The sequence below is a fragment of the Manacus vitellinus genome, unplaced genomic scaffold (assembly GCF_001715985.3).
Source record: "Manacus vitellinus isolate BGI_N305 unplaced genomic scaffold, ASM171598v3 scaffold_31_pilon, whole genome shotgun sequence".
In the NCBI taxonomy this organism is placed as follows: domain Eukaryota; kingdom Metazoa; phylum Chordata; class Aves; order Passeriformes; family Pipridae; genus Manacus; species Manacus vitellinus.
Window position 1 is genome coordinate 2336415 of NW_021940379.1, and position 27454 is coordinate 2363868.

The 27454-nt window shown below is 42.9% G+C and overlaps 1 protein-coding gene across 1 annotated transcript in view; it reads left to right on the forward strand.

The window, feature by feature from the left end:
- The first annotated feature begins 869 nt into the window (after positions 1-869).
- Positions 870-27454, forward strand: part of HECTD4 (HECT domain E3 ubiquitin protein ligase 4) — a 71457-nt gene continuing 44872 nt past the window's right edge. Inside the window, exons 1-16 of the mRNA XM_018076353.3 lie at positions 870-978; positions 11394-11911; positions 15029-15118; positions 15479-15609; positions 17280-17388; positions 18055-18193; positions 19333-19503; positions 20361-20553; positions 21922-22083; positions 22179-22292; positions 22490-22630; positions 22988-23220; positions 23612-23757; positions 25497-25567; positions 26113-26218; positions 26816-26936. Of these exons, the coding sequence (XP_017931842.1) occupies positions 11649-11911; positions 15029-15118; positions 15479-15609; positions 17280-17388; positions 18055-18193; positions 19333-19503; positions 20361-20553; positions 21922-22083; positions 22179-22292; positions 22490-22630; positions 22988-23220; positions 23612-23757; positions 25497-25567; positions 26113-26218; positions 26816-26936 (2190 nt within the window). The 5' untranslated portion in view covers positions 870-978; positions 11394-11648. The remainder of the gene's footprint in view (positions 979-11393; positions 11912-15028; positions 15119-15478; positions 15610-17279; positions 17389-18054; positions 18194-19332; positions 19504-20360; positions 20554-21921; positions 22084-22178; positions 22293-22489; positions 22631-22987; positions 23221-23611; positions 23758-25496; positions 25568-26112; positions 26219-26815; positions 26937-27454) is intronic.

The window sequence follows — 27454 nt, forward strand, 5'->3', positions numbered from 1 at the left end:
GGCGCTGAGGGGGCATTCCGGGGGACGTGAGGTGAGGCGCTGAGGGGAGCGCCCCTCGGTGCGGGTGAGGCGCTGAGGGGAACGATTCCAGCGGGCTGAGGCGAGGCGGTGAGGGGACCGCACCCGGCGCGGGTGAAGCGCTTCGGGGAGCGCACTCGGTGCGGGTGGGTCGCTCCCCCCGGTCCGTGTGAGGCACTGACGGGACCGTCCTGCGGTGTAGACGATGCGTTCCCCCCGGTGCGGGTGATGCACTGCCGGGACCGTCCCGCGGCGCGGGTGACCCGCTCCCCCCGCTCCCTGTGAGGCGCTGACGGGCCCCGACCCGCGGGGGGGGTAAACGCGCTTTTCCCCGCTCCCTGTGAAGGCGCTGCGGCCCCGTCCCGCGGCGCAGGGGGGGGCGGGCGGGACCCTCCTGTGGGCGGGGCTCGGCGCGGGGGGCGTGTCCCGGCGCGGGGGGCGGGTGCCCGTTGGTGCGTTTCCGGTCAGGGAGGGGGCCGGCTGTATGTTCCCCCGCGCGTTGCACGCCGTGGCCCGCCCAAGCCCCCAATGGCGTCGCGACTGTCAGCGGTGGTGTGAGGCGGGCGCTGGGACGCGGGGCTGGCGGGGCGGGCACGGCGGCTCCCGGGGCCCCCGCACCGCCGCCGCCGCGGTGGCAAAGCGAGCTCCTCGCTGCTGCCCGCCGCGCCCCGGCTGGTCCGCGCCAGGCCGTGGTGACGCGCCTGCCCCGCCCTGCCCGCCGACATTGGGCGGGTAGCGGGACCCGCCTCGCCTCAGCCTGCGGAGCCCCCCGCCTCCGCTGCCAATGGGGGTTCCCCGGCGGGAGCCTTCGGCGGCCGCGGCCACCGACTCGGCGGGCAGTGGCTGTCGGTGAAGGAGGAGACCATCTTCCTGCACGACGGGCTGATCCGGGTCACCGACCTGGCCGAGCTGCCCAGCGAGATCATTGGGGTGGCCGAGCCCGGAGACACCGAGCTGGAGGTGAGGCGGCCTCCGAGCCGAGGGGGGACGGGGCAGGGTGAGGGGTGAGGAGGAGGGGGATGCCCTCGGGAGAGGGGACGGTGGTGGCGAGGCCTGAGGCAGGAGGATGGGGGTGGGGGTGCAGGGAGATGACCTAGGGGAGGATGGGGGGCCGGGATGGAGGATGGGAGATGCGGATGCAGGACGAGCCTTCTGGGGTACGGAGCCAGCCGCTGTCGAGGCGTTCTGCTTGTTTTAAGGCAATCTAATTTATTTCAAATAATAACGAAAGTGGAGCTGGGCTGGAGGGTGGCGAGGCACTGATGTCAATGGTGGGTGAAGTACTGGGCTCCCTCCTTGTTTTGGATCCATAAGGTTTGGAATTCCGAGCCGCACTCGTGTATTTCAACGTGGCCTTTGGCCCATTTATTTCCATTGAAGGCTTTGTATCTTTTTGCTATCACTTTCGGGCGGTTTGTAATTGATGAGCCTTACAATAAGATGCACCGAGGGTACTGAGGTGCCCGGGTGTTTTATTCAGCTGTTGCCAATGTTATTTATTAGAGAGCCGGGAGGGCAGCCCGGATTTTCCTTCCAGCTTTTTCCCTTGCCCGAAGTGCCGGTGGTTTTGGCTGCAGGCAGGCGGTGCAGCTGTTTTATCTTCGAGGAGACGCTGAAGGACTGAATGTCACGGATTATGGGTTGCATCTATTTTGTAGGCTGCATTTTTTTCTCCCTCTGTGCCTCCCTTCTCCTCTTTCACCCCGCCCTCCTCGCCGGCGCTCTGGCTCCCAATGACACAGGGGCTTTGTCAGAGGAGCTGAGCGGGGTGAGCCGAGAGGGACCGGTTCTCAGGAGCTTTATCTCCGGGCTCTGCTCGGTCACAGGCGTTTTAGGCCGAAAAACCCTTTTAGCGAGGCTTTAGTGTTGCTGAGCAGAACCCACGAGCCAGTCCCGACAACATCATTGTTCGTCGGGTGACGTGGAGTTTTATGGTGTTGGGGAAAACTTCCCACAGCCTTATCAAGGGAAGAGGTTTTTTGCTGAATGTGCGTTTTCGGTTCTGTGTGAGGTGACTCTGGGAGCTGGGATGGGAAAATCAGCTGCTCCCATGAAATGGATGTTGGCAAATATCACATGAACAGGAAAAGAGGTACTTTTAAGGTGGATGACTTATCTCTGCGTGTATAAACACGGAATGATTCTCCCTTGTGATCAGAGTCCACTCTGGCTTTTAGTGCAGTTTGTGTTCAGGAAAATATTTTGACTCTATGACATAGTTCTAGAAGCAGCACTGAGTCTAAAATCTGTGTTATTCATGTTATATCATCATAAAGTAGGATATCCTTTGAAAACCAACCCAAACCTCATTTTAAGATCTTCCAGCTAGGCCAGAAGTCTGTTCCAGCCTGAAACTTGACACGTGGCTTCACTTGACAAACACTTTAGCTCTGGAGAATTGTTTTGTTGGTGTAGGAATGTTAAGAAACTCCAGTTGTTTGGGGGAGATAGGGCCGGAATTGGTGTTGCTGTGGCTTGTTCTTTATGACACTTTTATAATCAGTGTTTCAGCAATGCCACTGTTTCACATGCTTTTTCCTGTTCCAGAGATATTTTTCCCCTGTTGTGAATGTTTTCAGCACAAAACTTTGAAATAAATAATTAAATCAGACTTTTTGCTGTGCTGCTTATTTTGATAAGTACTGACTTTGATTTATTTTGATCTTTGTTCTTAAGTCACAGAATATTAAAGCCTCTTATTGCCTTCCACTGGTAGAATTGATGATCACAAGTGACTTATTTCTCACATATTGTATTTTGGTTTACAGTGTTTGAAATTGAGGGGGAAGGGTTTTTTTTAAAAAAAATTAAATTTCAAGTGTTGTAAATATAAATTATTTAGCTCATATTTTTTTCAGCCTTTTTTAATGTTGCTGTTTTAATGAGGGGCTACTTTGGTGCTCTGGAATGGCTTTGAGGAGCCATTTTGTGGCAATATGTGCACACATCTCATTGAAGTGTGGCCATGCCATCAACTGCTCCACTCAGGAGCTCATTTGCACTGTTTCTACTCCTCTTTGCAGTGTAATAAATATCTTTGAAAATGGTCCAGATAGAAGTCTCTTGGGATGAGCTCTTGGGCAAGGGTAGGAGATGCTGCAGCTGCTGCTTTGATTAGTAAACTTCTTTAATTCACTTCTTGGGCTTCATCAGTGGTGGTCAGAACCCTGAATTTCTGCCATAAAGTGCTTAATTAAAAATGTATACTCTTTAATACTTCAGTGGATGTTTTTTGGGTGGAGATGTGTGTCATTCTGGTCTGTTTTGCTTAAATATCCCTTTGAACGCTTATTGGGGAATAATGTCAATGTATTTGGATGTGTTTCCTTTGTCCTTCTGTTCAAAGGTTTTGGCTATTTATAAAAAGAAAAGCAGAGGGAAAAATGTTACAGTACTGGACTTATGCCAAGAAAGGCTTATGAAAAACTTATTATTTTGTTATTTTGACTCCCATTCAACTTTTATTTATATTTTATATATTTATATACATATATATATATATTAATGGTAAGTTACAAGAGAATTAACCTTCTCATTCACCTGAAAGTAACTTATTCTAGGAGTATGTTTAGTTTTAAAGAGTGTGGAGGTTTTTGGTTTGTTTTTATTTTTTATGTGATGATATTTGCCAACTTCTTAGACTGTCTCAGCATATTTACAAATAACAGGGGCCCTTCTTTTTATTTGCTAGAATTTTGTAATTACATGGATGTAATAGCTGCTCCTGGTGTGGGTTTCCCACCAAAATCCCCTAGTCAAGAGAGACCTGGATTAGTCAGTGATTACTTGAGCCTTTGGACCCTTGTTTTAAAGCCTTTCATGCAGAGAAATGACTTTTAAAGTGCAAAGTCTTCTGCTTCTTGGAGACAACCTCCTGTGACAGAGCTGGAGATGTTGCCATGACATTTTGGCCGATCAGTGCCCACCCAGGAGGGACAGTTTAGTGGAGGAGGAGCTGGTCTGTAATGTGGCACAATGGAAACTGCAGGAGTGGCCTGAAGTTGTGTCAGGGCAGGGTCAGGTTGGATCTCAGGAAAAGGTTCTTCCCCCAGAGGGTGGTTGGGCCCTGAACAGGCTCCCCTGGGAATGGTCACGGCCCCAAGGCTGCCAGAGCTCCAGGAGTGTTTGGACAACGCTGTCAGGGACAGGGTGGGATTGTTGGGGTGTCCTGGGCAGGGCCAGGGGTTGGACTGGATGATACTTGTGATCCATTCCAACTCAGCAAATTTTGTGATTCTGTGACTTCCAGAATCTTCCCAGCCAAACATCTTTCATGGATACAGTAACCCTGGGAGTGGGGTGAGAGTTTGTCTGAAGGTGGAGAGGTCCCTTCAACCAGGGAGATTTAATCTGCCAGTGCACCAGAGTCAGTACAGAATCATGGGATGGTTTGGGCTGGAAGGGACCTTAAAGGCCATCCAGTCCCACCCCCTGCCATGGGCAGGGACACCTTCCACTAGCCCAGGTTGCTCCAAGCCCTGTCCAACCTGGCCTTGAACACTTCCAGGGATGGGGCAGCCAGGGCCTCATCACCCTCACAGGGAGGAATTTCTTCCCAATATCCCACCTAAACCTCCTCTCTGTCAGTGTGAAGCTGGCAGGTGTTGCTCTGCACTGTAAATGGGTATCTTTACTCAAATGTAAGTTTAAAAAAAAAAAAGTAAAAACTAAAATAAAAATAAGAAAAAAGTTGTGACCTTTCTTCTTCTCCCCATTGTAGCCTGGGAAGACCCTCCATGGAGCAGTTGCAGAACTGAAGTCCAGAGCTGTTTTGGCAGCTCTTTTAGTGCCAGTCCTGTGACTGACTTGTGTTTTCCATAAAACGATTTAGACTCAAAGGGTTCTGCTAAACTTGAAGCTTTCACCCATTTTCCTCCCAGACTAGAGAAAACATTTTGTCACTTTTCCCTGTTTGCTGAAGGAGGGAGCAGGTCTCTGTAATTATCTAGGTCAGTGCTTCCCAGACCTTTCTGGTTGTGACCTCACTTCCATCTACAAGCTTCACCTCTGTCAAGCTGAAAGTCCCTAATGCACCACCAACAATTGAGTCTTTCCTAAGTGGGTGACCCCTCTTGGGGTCGTGACCTCTGCCTTGGGAACTGCTGATCCAGGCATGTGTCAGGCTTGGAACACCCTCCTCCTGCCTTGTGCATCCCCTTCCCCTTCAAATACTCCAACAGTCCTCTTCCAAGGCTTTGAATTTATTCAGCTTCCATAATATGGCCCACTGTGCCTCTTGGCTTTTTGTTTTTGAGGTCGTGCTTTAGTTCTCCTTGCAGGGAAACATTAGAAAACTTCTGAAGGATGATTTTGCAAATATGTTTCCCAAATATGGATCTTGTTACCAGTTGCAGCTGATTAATTCAGTGATCTGCACTCTCAGATGTTCAAATTACAAAGATTTTTCTTTACCTTTTGTAGATATTTTCATTTACTACTTGAGTAAGAGCCAAAGAAATATTTTAATGAACAAACAAAGAAACAACCCTTTGCTTTATGGCATTTTTGTGTTTACAGCTTGCTTGTACTCTGTAATTCATCTCAGATATGAAGGTTATTTGGGAAATTTATACAGTTGCAAAAATTATTTAGAATAAAATTGTGAGAGATAGATGTGTCTTCATGCTTATTTCTGAGCAATTAGGTTTCTAATGCTTTCACAAGGGAAAATAGTTCCTGCTTTTAGCTGAGTTGTTAAAAAGCTGTGCTGCTCCATACAGGAATCAGCAGAGGCTTTGAACAAGGTGATATGGTTAAAATTCCTTGGAGCAGAAAAAATTAGAACAACCTTGAAACTTGTAGGTTTTAACTGCAACACTAAAACAGGATGGAAAGCACAGCAGCTGCTGGGAACCCATAAAATCTCAGTATCTGAAACATCAGGGCGAAAATGTTCCCATGGATTTATGCATTTTACACGTGGTGTAGCAAGGAAGAAGCTTGTAGAGGGTTTAGAAAAATGGTATAAAGAGATCAAGGTGGTGTTTGGCTCGGGATCCCAGGAAGTGCCATGAGCAGGGATTGCTGTTCCCAAGCACAGCGACGTGGAATGTGAGACAAGGAGTGTGGGCACAGTGGTGTTCGTGGAGCAGCTGGAGTTTGGCTGTGGATCTCAATCTTCAGGGTACCTTTAAAACTGTCACTTGTGCTGTTTCCCTTATAGAATAATCCATACTTTTTGTAATTCAGGCTTTTTTACGTTGTTTTATTGATGTTTCTAGAGACAAAAGGACCAAGTAAACAAGTGGTGCTGCTTGTATATCTGTACAAGGGAATTACCTTATACCTGTAATGGGCTGTTAGAAGCAATGTAGTTAATTTTTTTCATGCTGCTGTTAAAGATACTTTATGATTTTGGGGTTGTGTCTGCTTTTCTGTCTGGTTTGTTCCTCTTGGGAGATGGGAATAATACTTGTTTAATGCTCAGGAGGGTATTAGGGGTGTAATTGGTCCTGGTAAATGTACCACCATCTTCATCTTTATGTGAAGGTCAGCCAACTGAGTTCTGTAGAAAAGGAATTAAATGCTTTTTGGGAGATTTAAAGGCTTCTCTTTCCAATATGTAACTTTAGGAAAAAAACACCTTTGTGAGCAGCTTCATTGCTCAGAATTCCCTGTGTAGTAGAATTAAAACAAACCCCCCAGGCACTAATGCTGGCACCAGGGAGAGGACAAGGGGCAGGAATTTTAGCCAGAGGAAAAAGCTGCCTTTTAGTGGCAGCTCACATTTAAATTTACTTAATGGGGTCATAAAACCTCAGGCTAAAACTCTTCGTGTAGATTTGTGTGATAATTATAATTTTTACTATCAATAGAGAGCCATGTTACCCTGATAATGGTGAGTCAACCACTGCTTTCTGGAGCAAAATTGGGAAAAATATTGTTTACTGGGAAGAAGTACCTGGTTAATGTTGTGTACTAGGATGCAACAGGACAAATATTGGATACAGCAGGAATGGTGACATCCTCCCCTGGTGTTACAGAGCAATTTAAATTTAGTAGTAGAATGGCTAAGGCTTAGTAAGAGAGTAGGCCTAGGAAGCAACGCTCCAAAGTAAGTAAGTTAGCAACCTTGTTTGTGAGCATAGAATGTGCTGAAGAAGTGGAAACAATAATCAAAGGATTTAGTCAAGCATGTATATAATGATTTGTTACCCTGGATGTGGTAAGGGTCTGTTAAACAGTTTCTAGGAGTAAGACAGCTTAAGCAGATTTATGATTAGAGTAGATGATTATTAATTGTTATCAGTATGAAGTATGAGCTTGTTTGTAACTAAGTGTAACTGTTTTGCTGTGGAAACTGCACGTTGTTTTGCTGTGGAAACTGCACATAAACTTGTTTGTGTAGAAGTATAAAAGTTGAGCTGAAAATGAGGGTCTTTGGAATCCTGACTTGGGACGCCAGTCCTCAGGTTCCCGGGCCCTGAATCAAGCACCGCATAAACCGGCACTCTGTTGGTTTGTGTTTTGTTATGGGCAACACTGGTGGATCTAAAACCAGGTATCTTTTGTGCTTCTCAGTGTTTAAGATGTCAGTAACCAGCTGGAGTGATGAAACTTTGGACCCATTATTTTCTAATTAAAATATTTATTCCAATCGATTAAAAAGGGTAAACAGGGAAATAATATGTAAGGATAAGATGCACCAAAATTAAAACTAAACCTCTTACAAATACAGTTTTTAGCTATATTTAATTAGATACTTGAGTAACTTGTTTTATGGCCAAGCAGTGTGTTTGTTACATCCTCTTCATCCTCTTGGACTGTGTTTAAGCCTTGGTAGTTAAAAAAGTTTGGAGCTGTGAAGTGATGGGTCAGTGACTGGCTCAGGTGCTTTGCTGGGCTGGGGTTGTGTCTGCCCTGAGATCTCCCCAAGTGTTGGGCAGGGAAATATCAAGGCACTGCCAAAAGGGTGCTGGAGGTCAGGCCCAAATCAGAGCTCAGGTATAAATCCCAAGGCACCAAGAAGGCAGGAGGAAAGGGGATTTTACCTCTGGCTGAGTGAGGAATAGTTGTTTGTTCAGTGAGGTATCAGAGAGTCCTGGACCTCTGTATCTGCAGGGCAAGGAATCTGCCCTCGTTCCAACAAAGAGAACGGTCAGATCTCCTGGATAGGAGGAGAATAAACTAATCTGGGGAGGAAGGGTTAGCTTTGGGATCTAAAAATGGAGATTTGGCTGAGTCCAGCATTTACAGCCTGAAGAAACTCTCTTTGGGGGCCAGCCTGGGGCAGGAGGTGCTGAGGGTACAGGCCCCACACCTCGGGGCATTCCTGGTGGATCAGCTGGGTGGGGATGGGGAAGACCTTTCTCATTTAATCTTCATACCAGTTGTTTTAGCATGGATTTTCTGTTTCCTCCCTTCACCTGTGTCTTTTATCAGCGTTGGGAGTTGTGTTGCCCATTTCAGAGTTGTGAACTGGGGGGTTTCTTGCATTTTACTTTAACTTGTTTTGACTTCAGATAGTTTCAGGATAACAAGCTTTGCCTGGAGATACAGCAAACTGTAGTCAGAGTGCTGAGGAGACCTTGGCAAGGGCTGGGATTCCTCTGGGAAGTCTTTAGTGCACCCAGAGGGAAGCAGTTAAATACCTGGCATGGCCCAAAGGAAGCTCTGTCATAGAGCTGGGGTAGGAAGGGCTGTGTTTGGCTCACCAGGGAGAGCCAGAGTGGATCCCTGGTGTGTGGTGGGATCTTGGGAGTGTGTCCAGACCCTAAAAGTTCCCAAGGTGTTTGTCAGAGCCTCCCTGGGAACATCTGGGCTTGAAGCTTCTTTTAGGAGGTAGCTCTGAGTACTGACCTCAAGTAAAATGTCTTTTGAGGAAAACAGACTTTAAGATAATTTTCTGCATTATCCTGTGTAGCAGATGACCTCACACCTTTCTTCTAACATTCTCTTATTTTCTGGAAGTGCAAATGCCAATTTAGACCTTCAGATGATGTTGAATAATTAAGCTTTTTTCCACTGGTTCCATAAACTGTGTATGAAAACCATGATGTAAACTGTGTTATCAGAAGTCTGTAAGTCCCATTTTGGAATGGTCTTGTAAATGTGTTGGAACTGATAGACTTCCTGTATCATTTACCCAAATTAGTGCTTATTTCCTTCATGAAAGACCAAAGCAAAACACACTTAACAATTCCAGACAGACCATACTGTGCTTATAAAGCAAATTGTGAATGTGAGATCAGTGAGAAAATAAAACTTCAGCAGGAAAAGGCTTTTCATCAGCATATCTGCACATATTTGACACTGACTTGTCTTGATTGGTACAAGACAGACTCAGAGATGTAGAGCCAAATGAAAGACAAAAAAAAATCCACCTTCCTGTTAAACTGTGGGACTTGAGGAGCAAGACATGTAACACCATGTAAATCACAAGTTTTGTGGTTATTGATGTGGTCAGAGCCCATTTTATTCTCAAAATGAAAGCATTCATCCCCTTCCCCCCCGACTTCTGCAGCTTGTTGTCACTTAGTTGAAGATCCATCCAGTTTAGTTCAAGAAAATCAAAAGCAAACTGTTCTAGAAGGTGATTCCATCTATAACAGGAAACAATTAAGCTTATTTTTGAGACAGCAGAACACACAACTGAACATGAGGTGGTTATTTTAAATGTATAATATGTGGGTTAGGAATTAATATTCCTACTCCCTATGAGAAATTAATTAAAAGAGGTTCATTAGTTTTAAGAAGCTCAATACAACATCTATTCAAGTGTAATTATGATGTGAATTCCTTTAAAGTGAACTTTTCATGACTCTAGTGGTGAGTGTCCTCCTGCAAAGCTGTTCCATTGCTTTTAGTGTGGAAATGGCAGCTGTGATTTGTCCTGGAGCATTTTAATGAGCTGTTCAAAAGTCTCCAATTAGATATAAACATTTATTTCATGTTCTGTGTCACTGCTGCCTGCAATTAAAAACCACAAACCAAACAACCTTGTGTGACATTACCCATTGCAGCTCTTTGTCTCTCACTTTCCCCTTCCCAGATATATAATATATTGGGAAAAAAATATATTTATTTATTAATTAAGTGGGAGAAAGACAATTTTACAGCATGAAAATACCAGAGTGTTTGGGGGTGGATGAGATGAGTCATTGTGGCACAGAGACACTGGATCCCTTTGGACACTGGATCCAGAGGATCACAAAATGCTTGGCTCATGCCTTTCCTTGAGGTTGCCACAGCTCAAGTGACTTTGCTGATCTCCACTGTTGTTGTTTGCTGGAGGGAGAAAAGTTGTCTGCAAATTACTTAAAATTCTGAGTTTTCCCAGTACCAGGCTGGTTCTAACCCATAAATATGTTTCTGTGTCATGGTTTACTTGTTTTCTGTTGTTCCAGCTTTGTCTCCAATTTTATTTAGAAGTGCCAAAAAGGGCTCTTTCTTCTGTCTGAAATGATGATGAGGAGACTTTTAGGTTTTTAAACTAAAGCAGCAACTGGGAATATTTTGAGAAAGGTGTAGCTAAATGCAATATGATAAAACTGAGGAGGGGAAAAAAAAAAGGGAGGGGAGAGAGTGTAACAGAACTCCTGGTTCTCTGGAGAGAACTGGTTTGTTGGTTTGTTTGTTTGTTTGAAAAGCTCCAAAACCAGAACATACACATTCTTATTACACAAGATTGTTGACCTATGAGTTTTCATAGAAGGGCTCTAAACCCCTGGGACCCTCCAGCCCCTCAGTACTTTTGAAGTTGTTAGCAAAATTGCCTTGATCACAAAAGAAAAAGCTCCAAAGGAGGCAAGAGTTTATTTTCCCAGACACAATTTTGTGTGTGTTTTTCTCTACAATTATATTATTGTTGTTTTAGTGTCACGATTGAAAGTTTAAAAATCTCCATCAGCAACCCCCAGGCTCAGGTTCAGTGAGGATGCTGACTCAGCAGTAACAGGGTCATAGAATCCCAGAATAGTTAAGGTACGAAGGGACCTCTGGAAATCCTCCTGTCCAAGCCCAGGTTCAGTGAGGATGCTGACTCAGCATCCCAGAACAGTTGGGGTGGGAAGGGACCTCTGGAGGTCACCCAGTCCAACGCCCTGCCCAGGCAGGGGCACCTGGAGCAGGTGACATGAGAACTCATCCAGGTGGGTTTGGAGAATCCACATTCTCCCTGGGCAGTTCCAGTGCTCTGTTACCTCCATGGAAAGAGGTTCTTCCTCATATTGAGGTGGAACTTGTGTTTTAGTTTGTGGCCATTGCTCCTTGTCCTGTTGGGCACAACTCCATTGCATGTTCTTTGGATCCAGCGTAACTTTCTTTATACCCAGAAATTAAAATCCCCCCCAAATGTGTGCAGAGAGCGGCTGATCTGGAAATCACACACAGCCATATGTGTCTTTTTAAAATAAACACCCGCTTTTCCCTTCCAGATCCTGTCGTTCGAGACCAAGAACCCTTCGGAGCTGGCCGAGCGCTTACGGTCCGTGTGTGGGAACCAGAGCAACGCCTATGCCCGGCTGCTGGAATACCGGCTGAACGCCCTCCGGGGGCTCTGGAACGCCCAGCGCCAGCTGGCCCTGGAGGAGCAGCACGACCGGGAGAGCTCCGGGGACGAGGAGGCCCTGGCCCTGCTCAAGCGCCAGGGGCTGTTACAGCAGCCGGAGCAGGCGCCGTTCACCTCCCGCATGGGGCTGCTCCTGGTGTTCCCCCTCATCCAGTCCCAGAGTAGAACAGACCCTTCCCTGTGTAACATCACTGCTGAGGTGCTGCTGAACTGCCTTCGGGACTGCCAGCCCTTGAGCCTCACCAAGGAACCCACCGACTGCCTCAATGGCATCGAGGCCCTGCTCTGCTCCTGGCTGGAGGACACGTCGCCCTCCGGCCAGCACATCCCCTACAAGCAGAAGGAAAATGCTGCTGCTGCCCTAGTTGCCTTGGCTTGTGCAAGGTAAGGAATGGCACAGAGAATCGTGGAATCCTTAAGGCTGGAAGAGGTCTTTGAGGTCATCACGTCCGACCATTAACCCAGCACTGCCACGTCCCAAAGTGCCACGTCCACGTGGTTTCTGAACACTTCCAGGGTTAGTGACTCCCCCACTGCCCTGAGCAATGAGAGGGAATGTTTTCATCATGGAGGAGAGTTGTCTCCTTTTCCCTTTGTCCTGCTCCTTCGTTTGGCTGGAGAAGGTGGCACTGCCAGGTTTTGGAGCAGTTCCTTTCAGATTTGATTTTGGTGTTGTCTGGGAAATATTTGTAGGTATTTTGTTGCCAGTGGACAGTTCAGCCAGTGTAGGTTGAATTATTCCCTGCCCTGCATGGGTTTGGCACAACATCAGCTGATTGAGGACAAATTGGCCACGATTGATTTTAATAAAAACCTGCTTTAGGGGATGGGACTTGGGGAGAGGAGGAGGAACACACAAAACTTGTGCAAAGCCCCATGAATGTGGGTCTAAAATCACGAGTAGCCTTTTGAAAATCTTTGCTTTAATGTTTCTCAGGTTGCTGCCTTATCTGTCAAGTATAACTGATTTCAGATGTTGGAGTTCCTGGGATATGCCATGATTTGATTTAGGAAAAGGTTTATTCAAATGAAAACCACTTAATTTCTAGTGTACTTGTTCTAATGAAGTCAATGAGGAGTCTTTGGTATGTGGCAAATTATGCTGCACTTCCAGGAATGGTGATTCCAGCACTGCCCAGGGCAGTGCTGTGGTTGATGTTGGTAGTCAGTGTCTCCATTTAAAAAGAAGAATCAAAAATGATGTGACTGAACTGTTGATACTTATTTTCAGGTCACACCAGTCCTTTTCTTTCTAATATTTAAATATTGGTTTGGAAAGGGTGAAACTGCCAAGCACTTCTTTTCTCTGTGTGTTTGGCATGTGCAGAGGCAGAAGGATCTGGGTTAGAAATGCCTCTTGTGGATATTGTTGCTTCTACTGCAGTGAGCTGTTCTAGGAATGGTTCCAAACGTTTTTATCATGGAGGAGAGTTGTCTCCTTTTCCCTTTGTCCTGCCCCTTTGTGCACCTTCCTTTGGCTGGAGAAGGTGGTGCTGCCAGGTTTTGGGACAATTCCTGTCAGGTTTGATTTCAGTGTTGTCTGGGAAATATTCGTTGCCATTGAAGAGTTCAACCAACGTCGGTTTGGCACAACATCAGCTGATTGAGGACAAATGGGCCATGATTGATTTTAATAAAAACCTACTTCAGGGGATGGGACTTGGGGAAAGGAGGAGGAACACATAAAACTTGTGCAAAGCCCCATGAATGTGGGTCTAAATTCACGAGTAGCCTTTTGAAAATCTTTGCTTTAATGTTTCTCAGGTTGCTGCCTTGTCTGTGAAGTTGAGCTCTGATTTAAGATGTTGGAGTTCTCCAGAGATGTCATAATTTGCTTTAGGAAAAGGTTTATTCAAGTAAAAACCACTTAATTTCTAGTGTACTTGTTCTAATGAAGTCAATGAGAAATCTATGGTATGTGGCAAATTGTTCTGTGCTGACAATTGCCTTATCTAAAAGGCAACGTACTCAAACATAGCTCAGATAAATTGGATTTGATAAACACAATCTCATTTATTTTCTTTCCCAGATGTCAATTTGCGGGAAATATGGGATGTTCTGTTGCAGCTGAATTTGTAGAAGAGCTAAATTTCAAATAGAGCTTTTGAAATGAGGGTTGATCTTATATTTTCTTTGCAAATCTGTCTTGCCTTGCTTACAGAGTTGTAATATCCTGGTGTGCTTTGTTCACCTCTGAAAGCCTCACACTTTTCCTTTAAATATCTAAGTCGTGTGTTGGGTACCATGAGGAAGCCAAAAACCTTAAAAATGAGACTATTATTGACGTTCCTGGTTGCAATCTTGGGTTCTTCATATTCCTAAGAATAAACCCACAGGGTAATTATATTGCTTTAAATAATTAATCGAGGTGCTTTTTAAAGTGTTTGGTGTCAGTTTTCTCCTGGCTGAGGTTTTATCAGTGAAAGCACAAGAGCTGAAGATGCCACTGAGGAAAACAGGGGAGGAGGAAAGCTTAGGAGCTAAGGCTGACCACGTGTGACTGGAAGCACAAGGCTGGATTCAGCAGAGTGCTGGGAAAGGATCTCTGCAGCTGATCACTCGTGTCTCTGAAGAAATCACTGCATAACTGACCATGCCTAAGGCACAGCCAAAATTCTCCTACTCAGCTGGGCTGTTATGCCTGGAAATAGTCATTCAGAAAATGCCTTCTTCCCGATAGCCTTTAAAACAGAAATTGTAAAAGATATCTTTTTAAAGATTTCTAAATCTCTTTATTTCTACATAAAAAGGTCTTTTGTACTATATTAACATACAGATTTCACAAGTTCTCCAAAAAAAAAGTATTCATTAAATGAACAAGAATTTAATTAGTTACGAACTCCATATGCTTGTAAATGCTACAATCAAATTTTAAAGCAGCGCTTTTAGGCAAGATTAGAAACAGCTTCTCCTTTGGTTTAATTTTGTTTTCAGGGTTGTAGTCCTTATATACATTTAAATGCATCACTTCAGAAGGGGAAAAGCTTCCAAATTTGGGTTTGTGAGGGGAAACTCATCCTAATTCACAACTTCTTCAGGAGGGACAGCGGACGGGCAACTTCAGCCTCTGCTCTGTGAGCAGGGACAGGACCCAGGGAAGGGCTGGAGCTGGGTCAGGGCAGGGGCAGGTTGGATCTCAGGAAAAGGTTCTTCCCCCAGAGGATGGTGGGGCACTGAACAGGCTCCCCAGGGAATGGTCACATCCCCAAGGCAGCCAGAGCTCCAAGAGTGTTTGGACAACGCTGTCAGGGACAGGGTGGGATTGTTGGGGTGTCCTGGGCAGGGCCAGGGGTTGGACTGGATGATCCTTGTGATCCCTTCCAGCTCAGGATATTCCACTGTTCTACAAAAAGAAATACAAATAGAAAAGAAGTCGATGCCATATCTTGGCTCTTCTCTGGTGGTACTGGGTGTTACAGTCTCTGTGGGTGCTGTCTGTGTGTGTGGATTCAGTCTGGCCTCAATAGACATCTTTAATTCATGTTTCTCTTGTCCTTTTAGAGGGTCGCTGAAAACCTTTGTTCATACAGTGCATCTGTTACAGAAACAGACTGAGCTGGGGTCCCTGCCTGTGGCTGATGTTCTCTACAGGTTTGTAGTGACTTTCCTCCTTGGGGCACTTTTCCATCAGCTCTGAAAATGTGTTCAGTGCATTTAGGGATGAATGTCTTTAAATGTGATTAAATTGCTTCAGAGTCACAGAGGTCTGGGAAAGATCGAAATTTAGTCATTTGCAGGAGACATTAGAAAATCAAATATAAAAGCATCTACTGATTGGGTTTGGGGTGTTAAGATTTTAATTTTTAATTAAATATTGATGATTTCTTTAAGTGCCTTATGAGCTCTGACAGAGAATAATTACTTAAAATACATCTTCAGCTTAACTTTTAACGTAGCTAATTTTTGCTGTCACTGTTCTTTATGCATCTTATTATATTTTTCTGCTTAAAGGTTGTTGCTTTTGGAGGGAGGCCCTGGATCACCCTCCTGTTTGCTTGGAGGAAAGCACATCGTGTCCTGGGGCTTTGAAGACATGTTACCTGCCCCTGATGCCAACACTGGCTCCAGCAGTGAAAATAAAGGTGAATTATTTCATGACTTGTCAGTATGAGCAGGGGAGGGCAGGATACTTTTAGTGGTGATACTCATGTGAAAATTAATGTAAAGCTTTAGAGTTGGGATTCAGAAAACTTTGATTTTTGGTTGCTGAGTAGCAGCTGCTGTTTTCAGCTGTGAGGGCGTAGGAAACAATCAAAAGCAGTTGATACATTGACCCTCCCTGACTCCAGGGGGAATTCTGCAGAGAGGTCAAATGGAGTTTGGACATTATCCACTCATTAGTCCCTCAGTAAGCACAATTCCCTTGCCCTGGGCAGGATCTCTGTATTCAATACCAGCTATCATTGGCACAGCAGGTTTATTTTTAGAAATACAAGTTCATTGCTTCCCCCCCCCTTCCCCATTCTGCTTTTGTTCTGTCCAGTTGGTTTTGTATATTCTTATTTTACTGCTTTCTTTTGTTTTTCTTTCCCTGAACTAATTCTCAGTTTTTTCTACTTTGTTTGCCTACTCTTTTTTCACTAAGTAAGCCAGTTCACATTGCTTCAGAAATATTAGTTTGATGACATTTAATGCAAGACATAGGAATTTAAAAATCTGAGTTGTCATTTGAGGCTGTCTGCAACTTTACTGACGACAATCTCTGTTTTTCAGATATATAATCAAGTCTTCTTGCTCTGACAGTGATAGATTTTTTTCCTTTCCTTAACTGACTGCTGTGAACTTAAATAGGTTGACTGGACAGGAGTGTCCCATCTTGATTATTAATAATTACTACTCTTTGAGTGACAAAGTGCTGTGTTTCAAATAGATTTTGTCCTAATTTAAGTGTTCAGAGGTAGAAGAATCTGCTGACCAGCTCCAAGAGAAGCACAGAGTTGTAGCAGAAATTAGATCAAGGCTCAGTGTTGGGTTATTCTTCCCTCACACTGTGTTAGACCAGCAGCCCTGAGCAGGAAGGTTTGCAGAGTCCTAAGCTTTGCTTATATTTATCTTGCTGCTGGTTCTGAACAGTGTTACCTGTTGCAAAAGCAGAAGAGAACACTCCTCTGCTTCTTTTCATCATTCTGAAAGCATTTAAGAGCAAATATTCAAGTAGTTCTGTATTTAAGTAAAGGAATTTTGCACCTGAAATGAGTTTGGTTGAGTAGCCCTGTGTACCCATGGTTGGGTGTGCTGGTCTGTCTAGTTCCTGCTGGATTTATAGTTTGGAATACTGTGCAGGAAAAGCAAGTTCAGGTTTTTTACAGCAGCTTTGGCCATGATACCCAAACCCAGACCTTTAACTGAAATGAGGACACAAGACAGGAAAAGGAAATTACTTAGAAAAGGATGATGGTGATGTACTTTAGAATTGTGAAACACAGTGTTCATGTCATTTATTGTCTCCAAAGAGAAGCTGAGTGAGTGGCACTTAATTCTTGTAAAGTTTATTTGGCAACAGCAGGAGATTTGATGAGCCCTGGTATTGGGGTGAGTTGGTGTCATGTGAGGCTTGAGAGATGTGAAGAAACTGCTGTGTTTCTTAGACTTTGTCTGTGTTACAGAAGCTCTTAAAAGACCAAATAATAAATTCAGTATTAAAAACTGTCTGAGCAGCTGCTGGTTTCCAGTTGTGGTGTAACACTCCTGGAGAATTCCCAGTTCAGGTGTTACAGGGGTGATCTCTGCTCTGTTCCCTCTCCTGCTCCAGATGCAGATTTAGGAAGGTGTCTTGCAGCAGATGGGCTCTATCTTTACACAACCAATTCCGTGGGCAGAGGAATAAGCAAGTTGGGGTCTGGACTCCACGGTACTTTGAGGTGAGTGACAGTTCCATATTTGCTGCTTAAAAACAAAAGTCACTGTTTTGATAAACCTCTCTCAGATGTTGGGTGTAGCAAGACTAGAGCACATGGGGATTGGAACTGGATGATCTTTAAGGTCCCTTCCACCAAATCCATTCAATGATATTGTGTATATTCATTAAGTGCTGTTTTAATGAGTTGGTTTTTTCATCTGAAATTCTTCTTGAGTACGTTTTCTCTAGAATTATAGAGTAATTGAATTTGAAAGGGACTTCTGGAGGCCATTAGTTCAACCTCCATAGTAGCAGAATAGCATTTCAGATTTAATTTTATTTTTTTATGTATAGTAAGTTGGTTTTTTTCTTTGCTGAGAGGGATATACTACAGACTAGTTTTGTGGCTTTTTATTTGTAGCTGTACAGTTGCTGTGTTTGTAAGTATTTGTTTGCTAATTATGTCATTCATTAAATAATTACTGCAGCTGTGACTCACTGTACCTTGTTGCTGCTTTATTGCTTGGAAGCCATGAGGCTTTTTATGTTTAAGCCTTTCACAACAAAAATTGCTGACTTGAAGTTCAGTCAAAGTTCAAGACTGTGGTTGTGAGTTGTTCTTTGACAAACCAAAAAACAGGGGAGGGGTTTGAAGAGTTTTAATATCCTGCTTTTGTTTTCTTGCCAGGGGTTTTGTGTACTGCAGGAACGAGGAGCTCGAGACGGGCTGGGTTGCCTTTGGGAATGGGAAACTTCTCCATCGCCCCGTGTCTTTTGATAATAAACCTCACTACCTTTTCCAGGTGGTGGATCAACATACCCTTCAGGTAAAGGGAACAGTTCACTGCAGAGTTAGAGTACAGGAGGAAAACATTCTTAATGAACCACACAAATTTTTAGCTTTAATTAGTTTTATCCTCAAAGTTTCTTCTCTTATTTTGTGAAAGTGCCTGTTTCTAACCCTGCCTTGAAATCACTGTGTGGTGGAAGGTGTTAGTTTGTTTTGGATGTTACTCTGTTTCAGAGTGTGTTCTCTCTATATATCCATGTGAATGTGCATACACAGACTGGCACTGTCCTATATTCTGGAGTTCTATAAGAGCTGGGATACAGGTTTGTTCAGCCTGGAGAAGAGGAGGCTCAGGGGAGACTCATCCCAATCCACAACTTCCCCAGGAGGGGCAGCTCCAATCTCTGCTCTCTGTGAGCAGTGTCAGAACAAGAGGGAAGGGCTGGAGCTGTGTCAGGGGAGGGTCAGGTTGGATCTCAGGAAAAGGTTCTTCCCCCAGAGGGTGGCCAGGCACTGAACAGGCTCCCCAGGGAATGGTCACGGCCCCAAGGCTGCCAGAGCTCCAGGAGTGTTTGGACAACGCTGTCAGAGACAGGGTGGGATTGTTGGGGTGTCCTGGGCAGGGCCAGGGGTTGGACTGGATGATACTTTTGGTCCATTCCAAGTCAAGATATTCCATGATTCCAGTATGGTCTCATAAAGCAATCAAACAATAGCAGAATGGACTTTGACTTAAACCAAGAACATGTTCTTCCTGAACAGCTCATTTTTCTTCCATTGTCCCAAAATTCAGGTGTTGTTTCAAATCTGATTCAGATTTCTAGATCAACACCTGTCACCCTTTGTAAAACTGGGTCCTTTGTTTACTTTAGGGTTTTTCCTGGAGTGGTTTTAAGGATGGATGTACACATTTATGTCCAGTGTGTTTCCTGAAACTGAGTGTGTTTGGATTCACCTTTTCTTCCAGAGTTTCAAGTAAAGTTGATAACTTTAGGATGCATATTTTTTTCTTTGTGGTGTTTGGGGTATACTCTCCATCATTAGAGAGGAGATGATCCTTTTATGTTTTAAATTTGAGGTTTATATGTATTTGGCAAACATCATCTCTTCGTAATAAATTAATGTAATAGTACTATTAAGTCCCATTTTAAGCCTCTTCTACTCTCTGTCTTGTAGGTATGTCAGATAATCCCAATGCCAGTAAATCACTTCCCAGTGGGCAGTACCATGACCACGGTGCATCTTTCTTCAGATGGCACATATTTCTACTGGATTTGGTCTCCTGCAAGTCTTAACGAGAAAACACCAAAAGGCCACTCTGTCTTCATGGATATTTTTGAAATTATAGTAAGAAATTCTGTGGGTTTTACGTCTCTAGTGTTGGTAGCATGACTAGTGTTTAATTAAATATCAGCACTCTCAAATTGACATGTTAGATTTGAATATTTACATGTGTAATCTGAGTAGATATATATGGAATTACTTGGAACAGAAGGTGAATTGTCCAATTCCATCTCCAGAGACAGGACATACAGCCGTTATATTTAGCAATATGAATTCTCTTGTGATATAAAATGTATGTTTTATGTCTGTATTTCTCCTCAGCAGAGGAGGATGGAGTGGGAGGATGGAGCTGGAATTGAGAGGCTGTAGTAGTACAGCTTCTGGAAAACCCTAATGCTTAAATCACATCTTCATTAAGAGACTCATTCTTTAATTAAACATCCCCTGGAGTTTATGGTCTAAGGAAATCACTGTTTTCACTTTTTGGCTGGCAAATGATTTAAAAACCTCTTTTTACGAAACTTGCCAGTGAACCATCACTAAGAACATACAAGAGGATTATGTATTTTTTAAGTAGAGTTCCATAAAGAAACTTAAGTTTAGGCAAGCAGTTGCATCTTTAAGACTAAACAGCTAAATATAATAAATAAAAGATATTCTGTTAAATATCTTAGGTATAAGATAATAGAAGATACCTAATATCTTTAATATAATTATTCTGTTGAACTACAAAGTCGGCAACAAAAAGATACTCATTTGTGCAGCTTTTATAACACTTTGTTTTTGCAAGAACTTGTGTCAGCAGAGATTGTTTGTGTCCCTGCCTGATGCATTGTGGTGTTTAATGTCACTGTTCAGTTGAGGTGATCAGCCACTGATGGATTTTGATATCTAAAGTATTTTTTTCTCTATTTTAACAGGTAGAAAATGGCCTATGTATAGCAAATCCTCTGCAGGAAAGAATTATATTGATGAGGAAAGAGGGTGAATCTGCCAAGAGCATCAATGAGATGCTGCTGAGCCGCCTGTCCCGGTACAGGGCCTCCCCTTCAGCAACCCTGGCTGCTCTCACGGGCTCCACCATCTCCAACACACTCAAGGAGGATCAAGCAGGTCAGAAGAGCTTCATTTGCACAGGCAGTATCAATTCTAGTCATTCCTGACCTCTTAGGACAGGTTAAAGAATAAAAAAGTGTATTTTTCCTCAAAATCAGATGTATACAGTAATTGCTTAAAGTTGCAGTTACCAACTCCTTTGCTGAATTAGGAATTGATTGGGAGCAAAGTTTAGGAATGAAAAGTGGGAAGAATGCTTGTAGCATCCTTTTCCAATTCAATTATTGGAGTAGTTTTTACCATATTTCAGCAAACCGATAATTATATTTCTCTGCTGGCAGTTCAACTGGGCTTCTAATTGGGATGTAAAAATGGCCTGCAGTTTAGAAAATGTAACTATTGTTTCACAAGTCAGTTGAAAATTATAAATTTGAAGTAATTTTGTGCTTTTTTGAGGTAGTTTGCACAGTGTTTGGGTGTTCTTTTGTGGAAACAAGTTAATTAGGGAATCTTGAATGAACAGCATGGATGGCTTGCAGGATGATCTGGAGCTTTGTAAGATTTGTCTTAAACTGATTAAAATCTTATCTTGAGTTACATCTCTACTTCCTTCATAAGTACATGAGTTTTCATTCTTCAGTTTGAAACAATTAAAGGTATTTCCATAAAAATAAATTATAAATGAAATAACTATGTTTCCAGGGAATTTGGCAGAGTTAGCTCAGAGAGCTATTTTAAAGGCTGTGTTTTGCCACTGAACAACTCAAATGCTCCAGAAGAAGGGGAGTAAGTGGTTATTCTTGGCTAATTCTTTAGTCAGTGCTCAGAAAAGTGTTGATCAGCTGTTGCAGGAGTGAGATCATTATGGCTCTGTACGTTTCCTGTGGAGCAGGAAGACTTAAAATAGTAAATGCATAGTGAATCTCAAGTGATCCCTTTATGTGAGGAGATTATTTGGCTCTAAGACAGTGCTTTCAGTATGGGTATCACCATACAATGACTAAAACAGTTTTGGCTATGCTTAATTATTTATTTATTTTATTTTTTAAAGTTGTTTTCTTTGGGTTAAAGTGTGAAACTGTTTGGGATTGATGTTGAATGTGTAGGATTGTGAGGCCACCCCTGTATAGGGAAGCTGTGGCTGCCCCATCCCTGGAAGTGTTCAAGGCCAGGCTGGAGGGAGCTCTGAGCAACCTGGTCTAGTGGAAGGTGTCCTGCCCGTGGGTTTGGAACTGGATGACCTTTAAGGTCCCTTCCATCCCAAACCATTCTCTGATTCTTTACAAAATTCTTCAGCATCTTCTAGATGCTGCAAAGCAGGGCTTAAATGAATTTCCATATTGATTTCTTTGAAGCCCTAAATGGAAGTCTGCCTTGTTCTGAAGAATTGCCTGTTTGTGTTACATTTTCTGGTCAATATTTCAGCTGCCAACACCAGCTGTGGGCTGCCCCTGAAGATGCTGAGGAAGACCCCCATCTACACCTGTGGGACGTACCTGGTGATGCTGGTCCCACCCCCGGGGGGGTCGGGCAGCTCCGCCACCCGCTCTCTCTTCGGAGGAACAAGTGCTTTGTCATCCTTAAAAAGTAAGTTGGTTACAATTATGGCACATTTGGAGTCCCTGGCTTCCTGAAATGCAATAAACTTCTCAGAAATTTATTGGAGATTTGTTCCTGTGCAGTTCTTGCCTCCAGCCTGGTGTTCAACATCTCGGACGGGCAGTTCACCAGCAGAGCAGATCTCATCGATGCTGCAGGGAGTTCCCTTGGACGTGGTGCTCTAGTTCCAGGACTTGGTGAGGAGTAGATCCCTTTCCTGGGAATATTTCAGACCCTTAGATTCTAAATCATCCATCTGGATTTTAATTTGCAGTAAGCAGCTCTGCAGTGGATGGGGTTTCATATGGATTTATATCTGCTGTAGAAATCCTTTAATCCAATTGTCTAACAAACAGTCTTCAATTTGATGTGTGAAATATTTTCCTTTTCTTAGGTGCTTGTTATGATACAATGAATAACATGATCTGGACGTGCTCCAATGATTACATTGATCAGTGGTGCAATCCTGGGAACCAGGCATTCCACTGTGTGTGCCAGAGGCTGGGAGTGAGTCATGTCATCACAGAGCCCAAAGGTGAGCTAAAACCACAAGTCAGCACTTTATACAAAGTGGAAATGAAACTGATGATTATCAAAACATAAATAGACAGAAACTGCCTTCTGAAGCTTTCTGTTAAAAGCTGAGTTCATTCTTGAAAAGGTGTTTGTAAATATTGGTCATGTTTTAGCTTTGCTTTAGAAAGGGAAAAGCACAAGGTGAGATGTGGAAGTTCCCAGGTTCTTGCTTCCTTTAGCACATTAAAAAAGTGATGTGGGCAGTTCTTTTATGTCCTGAAGTTCATGCTGTTCATGACACATTGCATTTTAGAAGCAAAGGCTGATGATAAAATCTGTGTTTACAGACAGCATTTGAACTCCTTTCCTCTTCTAGGGGATGCAACAACCACAAACGAGGTTATCAACCAGTTACTGCACCATGTTGGTGCCATGTGTATCCACCAACTCAACCTCCTGGCAGCCAGCAACAACCTTCCCATCACCAATTTTTTGGGCAAGCAGCATCCAATTGAAGCCCATCACCTCAGCAGCATCTGTGACATTATGGAGAAGGCCATGGTGAATGGAGACACCTGCATCATCCGCTGCATCCTCGTGGTCTTTCAGGTACAAAGGCACCTTAAATGTGCTTCACAATAGACAAATAAAAAATAAGAGTTGTTTTAGAGTACAGGCAGCCCCTGTTTTTGTTAGAGTTTTTTTTTTTTCTCCATTGTATTCAGTGTAATGAGGTTGATTTAGCAGTGGTTTTGCAGTATCTTATACACTCATTAGAGTCCTAATTTAAATGTAAATGTAATCACTACCTCTACAGATTAAAATAAAATCTGGAGAGGTTATTTCCTGATTTCTTTCTTCTTCTTTTTTTCCATTTTTTTGATTCAAAGTCAGATTCTGACTCTTAGATTTCTAGTGACCCAGGCAAACTGCAGAAAAGGAGTTAATGTGATTAATGTTTGTTTTTAATATTAATGTTGTTGTGTTTGATTTTTCTCAGGTGGTTTTTAAGTTTTTCTTCAGCCCCCAAACCGAAAGGAACAGAGACATTGTCAGAAGGTCTGGCCTTTTGCTTTGGCAGTTACTGATGGCCCCAAGGGACCAGATTTGCTCTGAAATTCAGAAGGAGGTTTGTCTGGCTATTAGGTAAATATCTGTATTCTCAACATTCAAATTGTTATTCAGCACTGTAACTTTAATATGATAAAATTTAGTATGAGCAATTTTAAGACCTAGTATGATAAAATTATTAGAACTTGTATCTGTGGGAGAAATACAATGGGTTTGTCGTGATGAAATAACGGGTAGTAATTGCTTTTAATACTTTTAATTTGTTGCTTTTTTATTGGCTTTCTTAAGGATTTTTTTAAACATTTATTATAAAATAATTTGTTAATTCAAGCAAAGTTCTCTGCATTTCAGTGATGGCTTGAATGACTTCCATATTTAGCTTATACAGTTTCTTGGCATTCAGGAAAAGGCAGAGCTGATGTTGGCAGCTGTTAAACCAGTGTTTTAAGTGGCAACACTGAAGTTCTCCTGAACAAAAGGAATGTAAGGAGAAGCAGAATTAATAATGCTTGAGGAATGCTCTGAGATTAAAGGCCAAGGGGAAAGGAGTGTGGCTGTCTCATGCAAACGAGATAATGTGAATCTCAAGGCCAAGGAATGCTGTCTCCAGCCTCCCAAGTACAAATATCATCTGCTTTCCAGTGGGAAGTGCTCCAAAGGTTGAGAACAAAGTCTTCTCGAGATCAACCTGCATTTTCTCTGTGTGAATCACAGCATTCCAAACTTCTGTGGCTTTATGCAGCTCTGAGTGAAGAAGAATAGTGTGTCCTAATAAGATTATCTGGCATTTTCAGGGCCTTTTTGACAGGGAAAAATGTATCCTGTCACCTGTGTGGACACCTTGTTTCCCTTGTTTAACCCTGTGTCTTGTGATTTGTTAAACAATTCAGAGGTGGGGATTAGGTAATATTTCCTTCCTCCTGTTCTCTCCTGAGGGGGGATTCTGATGCCATTGGAACCTCAAACTTACCCTGCAATGTGTGGTAACTTTTCCTGAGGTTTGTATCAGAGTTGATCAGCGTGAGCCAGAGGGAGAGGAGCTGCAATAAGCTCTGCTCTCAGTGTGAGGCTGAAAAACGTCTCAGTTTTCTTTTCTGTGATAATGTTATTAAAAAAGAAGAGGGGGGAAAAGGAAAGGAAAAGGTTGTATAATCATTGCAGCACTTACAGTCAGGAAGTGCTGCTTTGAAGTGATTGTGATCTTCTATCTTGATGTGGCAATTCAGGTAGAAAGGACAAAGTTCATCAAGTTCAAGGGAAAAATACCTGCACAAGAAGTGTTTCTGAAATGCTCATTCTAGAACCTTCTGTGGAGCTTAAACTGAGACTTCTATAAAAACCCAGGCTTCAATAAGTATAAAACTGCAGCAGTAGTGATTTCTTGATTATTGTATTTGTGTTTTTCATTGTTCTAATCACAGATAAGCCACAGCTCTCACCCCATCACCAGAGTTGTTGGAGTCACTCTCTGAGCCATCATCATTTTTTCCTGACATCTCTCTGTTTTAAACAACATTATTGTGCTGTCTTATATACAAGTGATTAATGGGGAATTGCTCAGAGGGAAGCAAACAGCTCTTGAAAAAGCTTTGGAACCTAAACAATAAATAGAGTTGATTACAAGAGATTTCTGGAGAAAACAGCTGCTTATTTCATGACTTAAATCAATGTTAAAATATGGAGTATGCCTTTCTAAGTTGGAAGAAGCCATTACACAGTCATTCTAAATGTTATGTCAGATGAGTCTGACTCTCAAATTGTTTTGTTCAACTCTGAATACATTAAGTAATACATGGTTTTCTTTTTCTCTTCAGCTCTGGTTTAAATATCCTGTATCCTGGTGAAGCAGAAATCAATAATTTATTGAAATTGGTCTTAACTGAAGGTGAGAATGTCTGACATGTGAGAGTGTGGTTTTTCTAACTGCAAACAAAAGTGAAATACTTCTCAAGCTCTGGAGAAAGAGAACAGTTCAGGATATTGAGCACTACTCTGCTTTAAATCCGTCCTTTTCTAGGAAATCATGGAATGCTTTAAATTCTGGAGCTGCCTTCTCAGTGGCTGCATGGCCAGGGGTAGGTTAGGTGGAGAAAAGAAAATTTTGCAAGTACACAGTAACCAAAGGTAATTTTAGTCCTTAGTGAAGGAGAAATAACCTACTGGCATTCACCATGAAATGGGAATGTGGAGCTGGAAGCAGGTGGTGCTCAGTGATTTGTTATCTCACAGGAACCTGTTGGTGTTTCAGTGTTTGGAATTTCAAACAGAGCCTTGTGCAGAGAAAGTGTTCAGCCTGTGACACCAGGGCATTGGGTTACACTGTAAACACAGGCACTCCTGAGCAGCAGTGGACGTTAAGCAAGATATCAGGGGAAATAAAAATAAATTAATTCTGTAAAAGGCTGCTTTGTAAAGGTTTTTCCTTTTCAGGGGAGAGGAACAGTGGGCTGTCTCAGCTGCGTGATGTTATCCTGACTAATTTAGCTGAGCAGCTTCAGAACAACAGATTTGGGAGTGAAGATGATGATCATTATAGGTAAAAAGCCTCCACTTTATAATGTGTGTTTGTTGTTTGCTTTAGGTAAACTTGCATGAACTTCTGCTGAAATTGCTTGTTGTCTGGCTGCAGTGGGACCTGAAATGCTGCCTTTGTAGTGGGTAGAATTTCATCAGGACAAGGGAGAGAGAGGTCTGATGTTTTAGGACAAACTTTGGAGACTCCTGTACACTTGGTTTGGGATTCCCTGCTCCTTACAATGTTCATGGTAGATGTGGATGATAAGTTCATAAATACAGTTTTATGACATTACTCTGCATATCACATTAGGCGACTGTTCAGCAGTAAAACTGCCAGTCTCAGGTACTCTTCAGGCTGGGAGGAGTCTTTTATAGGAGCCATAAGAAGTCAGAGATTTGTGTGACAATGTAGGAAATCCCTGGAAATCTGTTGCACTGATTATTGTTACACATTTCAGGCTTGGTTTTCTTAGTGTCTGACTCTGAAGTTGAACAGATACTTGTTTTGTTTTTGCATAATTTGTGGTACAGCTCGCAGAGACTTTGGAGCTGAGCTGTACAAAATACACAGTAATTAGATTATTAACATTTTACATCTTTCTTGCTTCTTTTGAAGACTAAATGATGAGCTGTTGCACTACATTCTCAAGATTGTTGTCCGAGAATCTTGTGTCTTAATCACCAAGTGCCAAACTGTATCTAAAGATGATTTTCAAAGGCTTCTTTCAACTGTGCCTGTAAGTAAAATGTGTTTGGATAAAAGCATATTTACCTTAGGCTTCTTATGTTCCTTAAATCCTTCATCTTAAAAGAGTATGTGGAGGTGAAACTTTTATAGTTTGTCTTAACAAATCCAGGAAAAGAATGTCTTTTGTTTATGCTGTGCAGGGAAGGAAGGAACAATTTCTCACAGCAAAGTAAATTACACAGTAATGCTAAAACGGGTTTATATATGGATATATTTTTTCCAGTTGCTCTGGGAGCTGTTTCAGTTAAAGAGAAGTTTGTTGTATCTCAATCTTCAAAGCATCACAGCAGCTTTAAAACCAAAAAATACAGTTGTGTACAGTGATTCATACAGCAGAAAGAATTATCATTTACAGATAAAAATGAGTGAAAGTTGACATTTGATGGTAAAAGGGTGTGGAGGTGTTTTCATCAGGATCAGCTCCCTGAGCAAAGGGAGATGGGCTTCCATACAAACATGAGGAGGGGACAGGAGATCATGGCCTGTGCTGCAGGAGGGTGGGAAAGA